Below are 13,529 nucleotides of genomic sequence, written 5' to 3'. Positions count from 1 at the left end.
TGAAGTGGTTATGTTTTGTTTATAGTGTTATGATATTTCCCCGTGATGTTTCATTGTTTAATATTTTTTTCTATTCATGTGTAAAATGTGATCTTTCTTCTACCAGAGTGATGCATTGTGTGCATACACAAAATGTGTGTTTTTTTTTCTATAATGCTGTAGTGTTAGGAACATATTTTATAGTCTGCAATTTAAGTAAGTAGGTGCAAACAAGTAAGATGCTTTGTGCAAATACACACACACGCACAACATTCTGGTGTGGATTTAGATAGTTTGTTTAGGTTTTGGACCACTAACTTCCATGCTACTGATAAATGATTTGCGAGCCCTGCCAAGTGGTTCCACTATCTTCACTTATTGGTTAATTTATTCTGTCAGGAGGGTGACAGACAGGCAATCTGGGGCTAGGCAGGATACCTACAAGCTGTAGTGTAGTGTAACCCATTCATCCCCCTCCAGCCCATGGCGAGAGTCAAATGGCCAGGATTGGGCCTGTTTACCTGTCTGGTGGAATTGTGTACCCTCCATGATTTGAGAAGCCTCTTCCCATGTGACAGCTGACTGAGCTCTGCTTCCATGCTTCTGTAATGAACAAAATCTGAAATAGGTTACTTCAGAAAACAGGAAGCAATTAAATAAAAGAACTACATTAGTGCAGTACCCCCTTTTCACACAAACATGAATACAAGCACCACAAAAAAGTCAGCAAAACAACTTCAAACAAATTCCGATCTTGTTTTCACAGACATTTCAAGTCATGATACAATCTCGTTTATTTATTGATGGGGATAGGTGATGGTGGGATTTTCTTCCTTCTGTCTCGAGTGGTTTCTCCCTTAGGACCAAACTTAGTTATTTAGGAGTGAATCCTACTGCAATTCTCTACCCTCCCACCCTTAGTTGTTTCTCAGATACAACCACTCATCAAAAAGCTATTCATACCTTCGCCAGCTGCATGTTTGGTAATTGCACAGTTAAAACTGGGTATCCCTTGAACACATCCATTTGCAGAATGCTTATGCATATCTCATTTTTGTATATTGGTACTGTATATGTTATTTTCGGTCACTACCTTCCCACATTTGGTGAAGAAGTATTAATGTTCATGATATAATTTGTTGTTGCAGTAATGACTCTTGGGAACATCTGTCACAGTAGCAACAGTGGCTAGACTGACTTCTGGAGCTTTTCACTCTTCCCTCTGGTGGCCAAGCAGATGATCTCCTATCTCAATATCAGTAAAACAAGAGGGCCAGCCACATTCAATTCTTTCTTGCTGCAGGTCACTCAAGATTGAATGCATTGTTTTTCATCATGTTTTCAGTGCAGGCTGACTTCCACAGTTTCGGTGGTGCAGTGGTTAGCATTGCAGCCTCACAGCAAGAGGTTCTCCGGTTCGATACTTGGCTGGGGTGCCTTCTGTGTGGAGTCTGCATGTCCTCCCTGTGGGATTCCTCCGGGTGCTCCAGTTTCCTCCCACATCCCAAAGCCATGCTGTAGGTGGATTGGACACTCTAAATTTGCCCTAGGTGTGAGTGTGTGCATGTGTGCACCTTCTGTGGAAGGTTGGGCGCCGGGCTGGCAACTCAGCACCATAAAACTCCACTGCCAATCATGAGTGGACAGGTGATCCGTTGTGGTGACCCCTAACTGGGAAAAGCCGAAAGAAGAAGAAGGCTGGCTTCCACAGTTCAGACTTTTCTCTGTTGGGGAAAGTTTAGCATATATTTTCTGTTTTTTTTTTTTTCTCTTAATGTTAGTCTGTTTTAACTGTCAGGCTTCAGTATTAGAAGTCATGTTCTGAAGAAGTAGTTAATAATTGTATAGCTTGTGAAGTACAAATCTCCTACAGATTTTTTTACAAGTAGATGTATTTTGTATAGAAACTGGGCAGAAAGTGAGCAAACAAATGGAGAACAGAATGCTTGTAAGGTGGAGTTGGAACTTGGCACTCTCTTAAACCACTGCACCCTGCTTAAAATGATGAGTTAGGGGGTTAAGGAGGCATCAGAAATTCCCTTCACTTCAGAGGTCATCACACATCTGGTCTTGGACCATCCATTCATCTGCCAGGCCCACTACTGAGAACTCACCAAAAAATATTCAGAGAAACACCCTAGAAATGTCATAAGAATTGGGGCAGTCCACCAGAGTCAAAAGCCCACCTCATGTGCAAAAGCATCTGATTTAGTGATTTAGTATGTGATTATACCAAGACCTTTTGCACAAAACCTCTAGGGGCAGCTACGTACTCTGATGAAGGCACATCGGTTCCAGCACCTGGGTTATCATTATCTTGGGGTGAAGGGGGCATCCCCTCATTGTTGGTGTACAAGGATTTCAGTGGTACCCCAAGGTCTTCAGCATCCATCAATGACATTAGCTTTCCAAGGTGGTCATCACCTCCAGACCTAGAATCTGAAACAAAACCAAAAATAGTTGGGGGTGGCACAAAGGCACAGAATCAAGGACAGTTTTTAAATATTAATATAATTCATGTTTTGTGTCAACATGCATTTTCTGAACAGTAAGAAACATGAAATTCTAATGTCTGACGTTATTGACTGACAGTGATCCTAAATGATTTACCAGGAAATTAAATATGTTATAAGGGACGGGGCACAGACATGAAGCAAAATCAGGAATATCCTGCAAAATCAGGGACAGTTTAGAGATGCAGGAGGTCACTATAAACATTCGTCACTCACTATCCTCTGTTAAATTTACAGCTGTTAAAATGATTTGTTCTGCTGAAACACAAAGCCCCCGTGGGGTAGTTAGACTGGGGTAAAGCCAGAGAGGAACAGATAGTGAAATGATAGTAATGCAAGTCCAGACGTTTAAAGGGGGGGCATAAAAACTAACAGAAATAATGTATTGACTAATGCTTCTGCGCTCTGTGTCCTGAGGAAGGGGGATCCTTCCCAGCAAATAGAAAACTGAAAATTAGGAATAAAATCCCTGCTATCCTCATAGCAGCATTTGCTGTATGTATGATCGTCTATACCTTGTGTATATGGTAGAGCGGAGCAGTTTTCTTTGGTAAAAATAACAAACTGAAAGCAGCATTCATTATGGAAATAAAATTTGCAACTGGAAGTAGCATTCACACCATATAAGCACACTCCTAGTTAGCTATCAGTATTAGGTACCTTAAAGTTGTACATTTTCGGATGATATTAGTTAGCAAAGTTTAATGTTTAGAGCACTGTTAACGAACACTTTGAAAAATGCTACACCTGCTTGCAATCCTGATTTCTCCACAGTCATTCCTCTTTTCTTGATTACCATGGCTTCTTGTGGCATATAACATTTCATCTGTTAATACTGCTTACTCTTAAGAGTAAACAAAAGTCTGACTTTTGTGTCAGTCAGTAACACCAAAATAAAAATGAAAACACTTACAAAGCTACTAGGGGTAGCCACACATGATCAAACCTATACATTAAGTAGTTAAACAATAAAAACTCAAGTTCATTTACTCATCTTCCCTCACTTCTGTATACCTCACCTTCACTTGCTAATTTACAAATTACTCAGTAGACTAAAACAATATTATAACTAAGTGGCAAAACCTGTGCAGACCTCCCTGTAATTCTCAGTACTGCTTGGCTCTTAAGCAGCTAAATTGGACTGAACTGCCCCACTTTCTAACACACTCGGCTTGTCACAACTCACAAACTTAAATACAAACTCGATAATTGTCCTTTACGTAATGTCTTCCAGCTGGACTTCACACTTCAAGGACAAACTTCTACTTGTCACATCAAAACTGAACAGCACGGGTGGAAATTCACTGTTTTCTAAACCTGTCTCGAAAATCTGGAACTCCTTTCCTTTATGTCTGCAACATGTAAGCAACTTAAAGTTGTTCATGTCCTCACTAGACAATTAGCTAATGAATTCATGTCTGTCTCCATATTCGACTTCAGGATGTTCTTCTGTGTTGTTAACTTTGTATTCATGCTGTTTTCTGTCTAGCAACTTCACTGAAACCATTTTTGGAGAGACTTACCACCCCAGTTTTGCTTACTATTTTCTGCTCTTGTTCTGTCACATACTGCTTTTATATGTTTTCTATCTTTTGTCTCCTAGTTCCAGACCTATATCTCTCTTCATATTCAGTTCAATTTTTTCTTCACTTCTCTAAGCATACTTTTCTTCTTTTTCTGTCCCACTTTAGTATATCTCACAAACCCTTGTGTAACTTCTACCAGTTTTTCTACATTGTAATTTTTATTCTTTATTCTCAACCTTTCATTCCCTCTTTAAATTTCCTTTCATTCACCTTCCATTTCTTAATATGTGGGAAAAGGAAGATTACATAGAAAGTTGCTTGCCTTCAGCACCCTTATTGTAAAATGTTTTTTCTGTCAAATTTCAGCTATTTCATTTCCTGCACATGTACATGTTTACTCTTCTGTATAATGTGATGTGGTAATTGCTAAATTTGATGGAGTAGCTGTTTTAAAATGTTACTTCACTATGTATGCTTTACTGTTCAGTTTTCTGCCAGGCTTTTTTCCGTGCCCCTTCTCCTGAAATGCATCTTTTCACCAGTCAGACTTTCCCAGAAAACATATACAAATAAATCTGGTCCACATCAGTTAAATAAGAAATAAAAACATGCAATTTGGTATGTGTTTCAGTAGTGTTCTTCTGAGTTATGAACAAAAACAAGTAAAGGTCACTTTTTTCTAGAGTTCAGTCATTCGTTAGTAATCCCCCCTAATCCTTTTCAGGGTAGTGGGGGAGCATGTAGACTAATCCAGCACTCACTAGGCACAAGGAAGAGAATCTACTTCTGGATGGGATGCCAGTCCATCACAGGATGCATACACAAATGCACATGTAATTTGGAAGATTGCCAGTTCACCTATGGAATTGTTTTTGGCATATGGGAGGGGACAGTAGCAATTTATGTTTACACAGGGAGAGCATGCAGAGTTTGCATAGAAGGCACCCTGGTAAGAATTGAACTGGAGAGCTATGATGCAGCAACAGTAACTCCAGCACCACTCATCTGTTTCTCTTAATACCCCTAGGTATTTTTCACAAAATTTCTGTCTAACTACCCCTGAGTCAGATATTAAGTATTCCATTAATTGTTGTCAATTCCAATAAACTTTGCAGACTTCTTAATTTTGTCAGAGTAATGTAGTTTTTGCTTCTTAAACAAATGTGTGTGTGTGTGTGTGTGTGTGTGTGTGTGTGTGTGTGTATATATATATATATATATATATATATATTATATAAAATACACACACTGTAATTGTAGTTACTGAATAATGGCAGGCACTAAAATGAGACTTTTCAATATCCAGAAAGCGTATGTTAGTATAAAAAATTCCTTTTTCATGAAATTTCTAAATCAGTATTTTTAAGTATTTATTGTACACCAATTTTAGGCCTTGGTTTCTTTTGGTTTAGAGCTGATTTATCCATGATTCCTAAGGTAGGAATCTGATATCCGTGGCACAGACTAGCATTGTTGCACATTGTAAAAATCCACTGCCTAGTTAAGGAAAGGAATAAAATACTCTAAGAACTTGGAAGTGCAGAGCAAAGAGGCACTGCACTGTACTGCTTTCCCTCTGTGGTAATAATGGACAGTAACTTCATAAAGAGATGAATAACTAGACACTGTGATTGTGTAGACAGCAGCGTAGCATTCCTTATTTAAGCATTAAAGAAACAGTGTTGTCTAGTTTCTTTCTGTTTATGTTTTACAGATGATGAATAAAGAGCTAGCAAGCTGAGTTATGTAGCAGCTAAGACTGCACCACATGGACATAAGTGCCATATGGAAATGTATCTTTTAGAATTAAGCAGAAAAGTTGCTCTGGCTTTAATAGTAGCCAAGCTCATCTAACAATAGGTGCTTCATTGGAAATTTCCACTTTTTTTTGTAGACTAGTTAACTGCTTAATGAAAGTAATTAAATTTCACCTGAGTGGGAGGGGTGGGGGGAGTTCTGGAGTAATACGGTGTCACATACATTTCACTATGTGAGCTGTCCGTTGTTCCAGTATGTAAATAGTAAGTAAAAGCCTTCAGCTTCCCATAGTAGAGGGTGATTTTCTTTAAACAAATATATGGTGTTGGCAGATTGTTGTGTTAGGAGTCCTTTCCCTGTCTGACCTAACACAAAGTTAATGTAGATTGTTGTTGCAGTGTAGAAGAAACAATGTATATAAACTTCTCCTGTCTTGACCGTAAAAAGAGTGGTAAGCCTGTTCTATGACTGCTAAACAGTTTTAAGCATAATGTGGTTAATGATTTGTTAGATTTCTCTTTGGTTTATAATTTTAGTTTCCTGTTTGCTTGGATAGTTATCGAGAGAGAGGCTACTTAATCAAAACAAAACTTTTCTGTTTCACCATGTTGCAAACTGATATGAATTGATATTAAGTTATTAGTAAGCTGTGTGCTTTCATTTTATGTTTAAGGTAACCTGTTCGAAGAAGTAAATAACTAAAAATCTTTTGTAAGGAGTGGAAATGCACAGTTGCTAGTTTGCTGAATTAATGACCATTGTAATCCATCATATGTTAGTGTTTTAACCAATTTATTTTATGTTAGACTTGGTGACTTTGTTTGGCACTCTTTGTGGGTCAAATTGGTTCTAATAAAGTTATTAGAACAGATTTTGTTGATCCAGCCTGAGTTGAAGCGTTATGATGTAAAATCTGCTTTTGCTGTTGCATTTTAAGTCATTGGGCTAACTGAAATACCCAGACAGATTAGCAAGGTTTATTGATGTTCTTTTCTCAACTTAATTATATGTAGGAGGTAGCAAGAAGTGAGACAGTGAAGAAGGAAAAGATGTGTCATGTAATGTTCCTAGTGACATTGGAAAGCTCTTAAATGACTGGAAGATGAAGGAAGAATTTTGGTTTTCTCAGTTATATTGCGATTGTGAACTGCAAGTGGCAGATGCTTTTTTCCAAGTTCATTTGGAATGATTGTTCCTCATAACAATTTTCACAGTGGTAGATGAGAAAGGGCTCTTCAGTATTCACTTTAAAGACTGGAATGATGTTTTAAATGTCCATGTGTCTCAGGATGGTGTCACTGAAATATGCTTAGGCTTTAACGTGACTTTATTCCTGCAGTCACAAATATGACTTCTGATGTGAGTGAACTTTGTTTTAAAAAACCTTGATGTCTTAATTCCTTACTCTTTAGTTGTGTGTTACACCCAAGTTCATTCTGAAGTTCTTGTCCCCTAAGTTCTGCCACTGTACTCTCAAAACCAGTGTCAAAAATTCAGAAAATGCCTGTCTGGACTCTACTGGCATGTCACCCCCCCCCCCCCCCAACAAAAGAAAAACAAGTCTTTACATATTCATTTATTTAAAAAAATACAGTCCAATCGTGCGCTATGTATTATAAAAGTAAAAGAAAAATCAGTGACTTACAATAGAAAAAACCATATGTGCACTGATAACTGCGCTTAAAACAGTGCACCAAAAAATTACCCTACTTTTAATAATAATTTTGAATTGAACTGAAAAAATATGGAACACACTGCATTTGATTTGATTAATGACTTTTTTGTTGCAGAGTTTTAATAGATAAGTGCAGGGTCACATATTTCTTGTCTTTGTGTTCATTCAGTTTCTTTGGTAACTTGGGTGTTGGTGAATGCTGGTGTGTCACCCAAAATGTCATGGCATGTCACTTTTGACTTGCGTGTCATCACTGATCTAAACTGTATTTCCCTTCTTAAGCAGATTTCCTGTGACATGTGTTCTCTTGAACCTTTTACGTTTGTCACAAACTAGGGTGGCCACAGTGGTGCAGCGGTTAGCGTTGCCGCCTCACAGCAAGAGGTTCTCCGGTTCGATTCTCTGCTGGGGTGCCTTCTGTGCAGAGTCTGCATGTCCTCCCTGTGGTCGTGTGGGTTTCCTCTGGGTGCTCCAGTTTCCTCCCACATCCCAAAGACATGCTGTAGGTGGATTGACACTCCAAATTGGCCCTAGGTGTGTGTGTGTGTGTGTGTGTGTGTGTGTGTGTGTGTGTGTGTGTGTGTGTGTGTGTGTGTGTGCCTTCTGTGGAAGGTTGGGCGCCGGGTTGGCAACTCAACACCGTAAAACTCCACTGCCCATCATGAGCAGACAGGTGGTCCACTGTGGCGACCCCTAACCAGGAAAATCCGAAAGAAGAAGAAGCTTTCACCTCACAAACTCTAGTCGTATGAAAAAGACACGGTTTGTGTTAAGTTTGCATTCAGTTTCACACAAAAATTACTTGGGTTTTATTTTGCATTTTTGTTTATGTATTATTTTTTTGTTTTGTGTTAGGTTTCTGTCTGTTGATTCAGTAAACTAACGTTATTTGAGTTAGGGGCATTATACCTTTCAAAGTGCTTTAAGTCAAATTTGTTTCTGCAGTGGTTGCAGTGTGAGATGTCTAGCTATCTGCATAAGTAGAAAATGAAAATTCTAGGACTTGTGTATTTGGTGTTTGAATCCTGTTACGTTTGCTTATGAGATTGCAAGCTTAATTAAACTGGGTTTATGTAAAGAAGGTATATTTATTTTTAACTGCATTATCTATCTGTGTTGTAAGCCAGCAGTAATGTCCAACAGGGTGTGTGTTATTGTGGAAATAATGCCCACCCAAGGGTATTCTGTGGCCTGACACCACAGATGGAGGGTCTTTATACCCCTGGAAGGACATTATTTTCACAATAACACACACTCTGGAGGGCATAGCTGTGCTTAGAGATTGAGCCATCTGTAAAATTGTTGTATTTTATTTACTTATTTAGTGTTTTTAATTACTATATTATTTTATATATATTTTTGGTGTGAAATAGTTCCTCTGCCTAATGTTTCAAACTTGCTGTAGTTTATGTAAATGGTGTTGGAGGAAGCATTTTACATCTAAAATATAACATTTAAAAAAAATATATATATATATAATATATAATTTCCAGTTATTTAATTTTATTTTTTGGTTCCTTACTCCTGGCATGTTTGGTTTATTGCCAGTCATTTGGGAATGAAGTCACTAAATAATGACATTTGAGTTTCAGACTTTTTCTCAGAAAATGCATGCTAACATAATGCATGCTAACACAAATTCTGTCATTTAAGCAACTTTATAATTTTATAACAGGAATAATTTTCTGTTTTGAGCCTTTTTTCACACTCTATTTTAGGCTTTATACAGGTATTGTGAATGAAGAGGTCGAGAGGTATGCAAACCTACAGCTGTTGCTCCGGCTCGATCACTTTCACTCTTCAGTTAGTCTCCCTCTCCCAACACACACACACACACTCTTCCACTTTCATGCACACAAACACACATCCTGTCAAACAGGCAGACAGTAGCATAAACACACACACTTCTGTTTCATTTATTTTTTATACTCGCTAAACAGCAAAAGTGCTACAAGTGTAAAATAATAGACCAATCTCTCTGTTTTGCTTGCATACACTCTCACACACAGACATACACATACCTTTTTTTTTTTTTACTATTAGATTTCTTTATTTTACACTTGCTAAACAGCAAAGGTGCTACTTACCAAGTGTAAAATCATGGCGGCCATTGGGTAACCTAGTCCGAGCTCTCCGGCAGCTTGATATGCTGACATAAAGTGGCAGGCTGTCTCTAATCTGTAGATCAACACCCTGCTGGAGAATGCTAGTTCTTCAGTAGCATGTGTTCTACAGTTCGCTCATTCTCTCTCTAAAAGTTCTTAAAGCAAAGTAGTAGTATTTCATTATATTTTTATTTCTGCACAAAACAAGTCCTACTAAGGTTAGTGTAGTGACCTGGATCAGAAAATACCATACAAAGTATGTAATTTTGTACTTTATAAGACCTTTGTTAGCCCTCTTCAATGTTTTGAATTAGCACCCAAGGCACTTTATTTTATATTTGCATTTTTGTTAAACATTTTTAAGGTATACTGTCTATTCTTTAAGGCACAAGAGTGAACTATTGTAAATATTTCGACAAAAAATCTTCAGTGCGAGTGTAGTATAGTAAGAAGTAAGATTAGATTGAAAAATCTCACTGAGCAGATGTAGTTTACTTTGCAGGTTCAGCAGGAGAGCAAAATAATTTGCATTTTTTTCCCTCAAGTGTTTCTGAATCTTTGTGGTAAAAGTGTGCATCAAATTCTGATGTTTTCTGATAAATGCTGACAGACATAGGAAAATGAAGTTCTCTGCTGCCTTGTTTATAATAATATGGCAACTGCCCTCCCATTATTCTAGTGTGCGCTTCTTCCTGAGGGCTGATAGAATATTTCTAATGCCAAAGTTTGTGTTTCAAATTCAGTGTTTGTCACCTTTACTTTTCCAAAATGTCTGGCCTGCTTATGAGAGCTGCATTAGTGAAGTACTTATAAATTCAAGTAATCATTTCCCTCATAAATGTATCTAACTCACCCTCTTCATTTCCCTTCAAGTCCATCAAGAGCACATACAAAGCTGAATTTCATTTTTCACAAAAGGCATTGAGTTCAAAGTGTGCAGTTATTATTATTTATTTTTTTGTGATGATGTTAGTTTGTTTCTTTCGGCTTTTCCCGGTTAGGGGTCGCCACAGCGAAACTCCGGTCCGCTAATGATTGGCAGTAGATTTTGACGTGCTGGCTTGCCGGGCCTAACGCACAACCTTCAACGAAGGAACACCCATTCACGCATGTCGCCACACAGAAGACACTCTAACTGAGAATCAAACGGGCAACGTAATGACTTAATTTTGTCTCAGTTTTGTATGAACAAAATCGGAGGTCTCGGCCCTCTGCAAACATTGCTTCATTATTTTCTACTTGCTGCTCTGTGGGATCTAGACTTTCTATTGCCTGCTTATTATTCCATAAGGGTGTTTGATGTTGGTGCTTTAATAATTGATGACACAGATTTAGAGAATTGTCTAGGCTTAGAGAAACTTCAAGCCAAGTTGTTTACCCTTTGACCACATTTCTTCAGATAGAGCTTACCCAGCAGATAAAAAAAAAATATTTTTTGCATTCTTTCAATATAGAAGTGTCTTAAGTTTTGAAAACTTCATATTACAAAGTTCTCAAAGTCAACAAACTATATTTTTATATGGGGATATGGAGCAGTGCATGGTGCTGGAGTGGTTACAGTGGCTGTCTTACAGTATGTAGTTCTTTTTTGTGATTCTTAACCTGTGGTACATTCTTTTTGTGGAGCCTTAGTGCTGTTCTGTGTTCACGTGGCATTTGATGGGTTTATGGATCCCTACCACATTCCCAGTGCATGCTGGCAGGTGGATTAATTATGCTGCATTGTGTGTGTGTGTGTGTGTGTGTGTGTGTGTGTGTGTGTGTGTGTGTGTACATGGCAATGGGCTGTTATTGCATCTGAATCTGGTTCCTCTTGTGAACCCATTGCCTCCAGTCTGTAACCATGAATTACATAAATTGGATATAGAAAGTAGAAGGTTGAAACATGAGTCTTGTTTACTCTCCACAGTGAAACACATCACACAAGTGCTCAGGGAAAAAGATCTTAGTACTAGCAGAACTTAAATTGGCTGAAATAAGTCACAGGTAACAAGATTTCTCCTACTACACAATAATTCTCAATTAATGTATCTTCTATTCAACCAAAAGAAGGGGTTGACTGTTGGATGTCATAATTGCAAACATTATATTCTAATTAATATAATCCTATCAAGTGTCCTAAGCAACCATTTTCTGCTGCTGCTGGTTCTGTCTACATGGTGACTAGGTAGTAAACAAAATCCATTGTTTATTACTGGCTGCTGGAACTTGCATTCTTTTTACAACTAGATGATCATAACTGCAGCCCAGATTATAATATAAACAATCCAACAACTGCTTTGTCATATTCTTTATTTTATAGAAGTACTACACTAAGTAGTTATTGTGTAACTTTGTATGTAATGCTGCTAAATGTTACTAGAGCATTCATAGGAAGTTACTAGGCTATTGACCCAAAGGTCTTTACCAGCCTAACCATTAAATCCCAATATAATACTAGATGAGAGATATCATCTGTGCCTAAGGTTTTTCTAGCAAGGACTACCCATGTCCAGGAGAGAAGCCGGGGCAATCCCAGCAGAAATGTACATCTTCCCATCCAGTCATCCAGGTTGCGCTTAAACAGAGTCATAGAGGTGATCTACTTGATGTGGATTGGAAGCCTATTCCAGAGGAGTGACAACCTCTGAGAGCGGTATCTATCTCTCTAGCATGTCCTGTTTTATGTTGCAGGCTAGATTTAGGTCCCTGAAATGGGTGACTGTAGTCGCATTTGACTTGTGGATGTGCAGCATTTCCGTTAGATTTGGGTCAGGGATAGCCCTGTAAACCAGACACAAGCATACCTCTCAACTTTACAGATTTTTGCAGAATGTTCAGATTTTTGCCTTGTATTTATGGTCCATTTTTCATAAAACTTTGTTTTTCTGGCAAATTAGTGGAAAATCATTAAAGATTGAAGTTAGAAAATGTTGGGAATTTGAGTTTGACTTCATAACCTTCAAAAAATCTGAGTTAATGTAAAACCTGTTATTCTATCAATGTTCAAAGTTTGTAAGAGCAATGTTTAAAAACTGTCCCTATTTTTGGGTCTTTGTCCCACTTTTATTTAGGCTTTGTCCAGATTTCTTACTCTGAGGTTGCGAGGGTATGGACACAAGTCGCCTCTGAGAAGTCCATGTGCTACTGAGTGGATCTACTTCATTTTCCCTAACTTCCGATTGACCGAAATTTCATTTGACTGACGAGTATTATTGGCAAGTAAATGGGATATGCCCCCTTCCCCACTGTAGTGTGACCCTGGAGTTAGAGTATATAGTTAGGGGTGTGTGGGGGGGGGTGAAGCCCCCACTTTTGTTTTACTAAGCTATATTAAAGCAAAACTAAACAATATAATATGAAATTAAGTGGGGGACTTTGCCCCCCACACCCCCTAACTATATATTCTAACTCCAGGGTCGCACTACAGTGGAGAAGGGGGCATATCCCATTTACTTGCCAATAATACTTGTCGGTCAAATGAAGTGTCGGGCAAATGGAAGTTAGGGCAAATGAAGTAGACCCTACTGAGTATAGTGACAGTGACTTCACTCTGTGTTAGATGTGCTGGAGACCCTGAATTTTGTTAGTGCCTCTCAAGTTGGTGCAGGTGTCTGCTATGGTACATAACCAAAGGGAGCATTATATTCACTGATGGGCCTGATGAGGGAAGAGTACAGGGAAGTTGTAACTTCTTTTGCTGTTGAGGCAATGCCTTTGCTAATCAGGTGAATGACATATAGTGCCTTTCTCACCAGAGTAGACACATGGTGGTCAAAGTTAAGGTCAAAGTCAGTTTGTGTTACCAGATCTCTCACTACTGAATTTGGTACTTAGGATGATGGTGTTTATTTTGTAATCAGCAAGGACATCGAAGGGAAGGATGCATTTTTTAGCATTTCGTTTTAAGACCATGGCTTTGGCACCAGTCATTGGTCTGTTTAAGCCCCTTTTGAAGTATGCTGACATTACCAGTCATCTGCAAACTTGGTTA

At 38.4% G+C, this 13,529-nt stretch overlaps 1 protein-coding gene across 6 annotated transcripts in view; it reads left to right on the top strand.

Annotated features, from left to right (window-relative positions):
- Positions 1-13,529, top strand: part of TIAM1 (TIAM Rac1 associated GEF 1) — a 2,502,716-nt gene that overhangs the window by 1,558,298 nt on the left and 930,889 nt on the right. Inside the window, exon 1 of one of the 6 annotated variants that reach the window (XM_044071409.1) lies at positions 3,669-3,853. The exons of 4 other annotated variants lie outside the window; for them this stretch is intronic. In XM_044071409.1, coding sequence (XP_043927344.1) covers positions 3,716-3,853 — 138 coding nt within the window. In that variant the 5' untranslated portion in view covers positions 3,669-3,715. Of the gene's footprint in view, positions 1-3,668; positions 3,854-6,074; positions 6,228-13,529 lie in introns of those variants that run through there. One more of the 6 variants, XM_044071411.1, reaches the window with a different exon arrangement.

This window comes from Protopterus annectens, chromosome 5.part0 (genome assembly GCF_019279795.1).
Source record: "Protopterus annectens isolate FY-2018-M chromosome 5.part0, PAN1.0, whole genome shotgun sequence".
In the NCBI taxonomy this organism is placed as follows: domain Eukaryota; kingdom Metazoa; phylum Chordata; order Ceratodontiformes; family Protopteridae; genus Protopterus; species Protopterus annectens.
The sequence above is the reverse complement of the archived record's forward strand: the minus strand, read 5'-3'. Positions and strand labels throughout refer to the sequence as shown.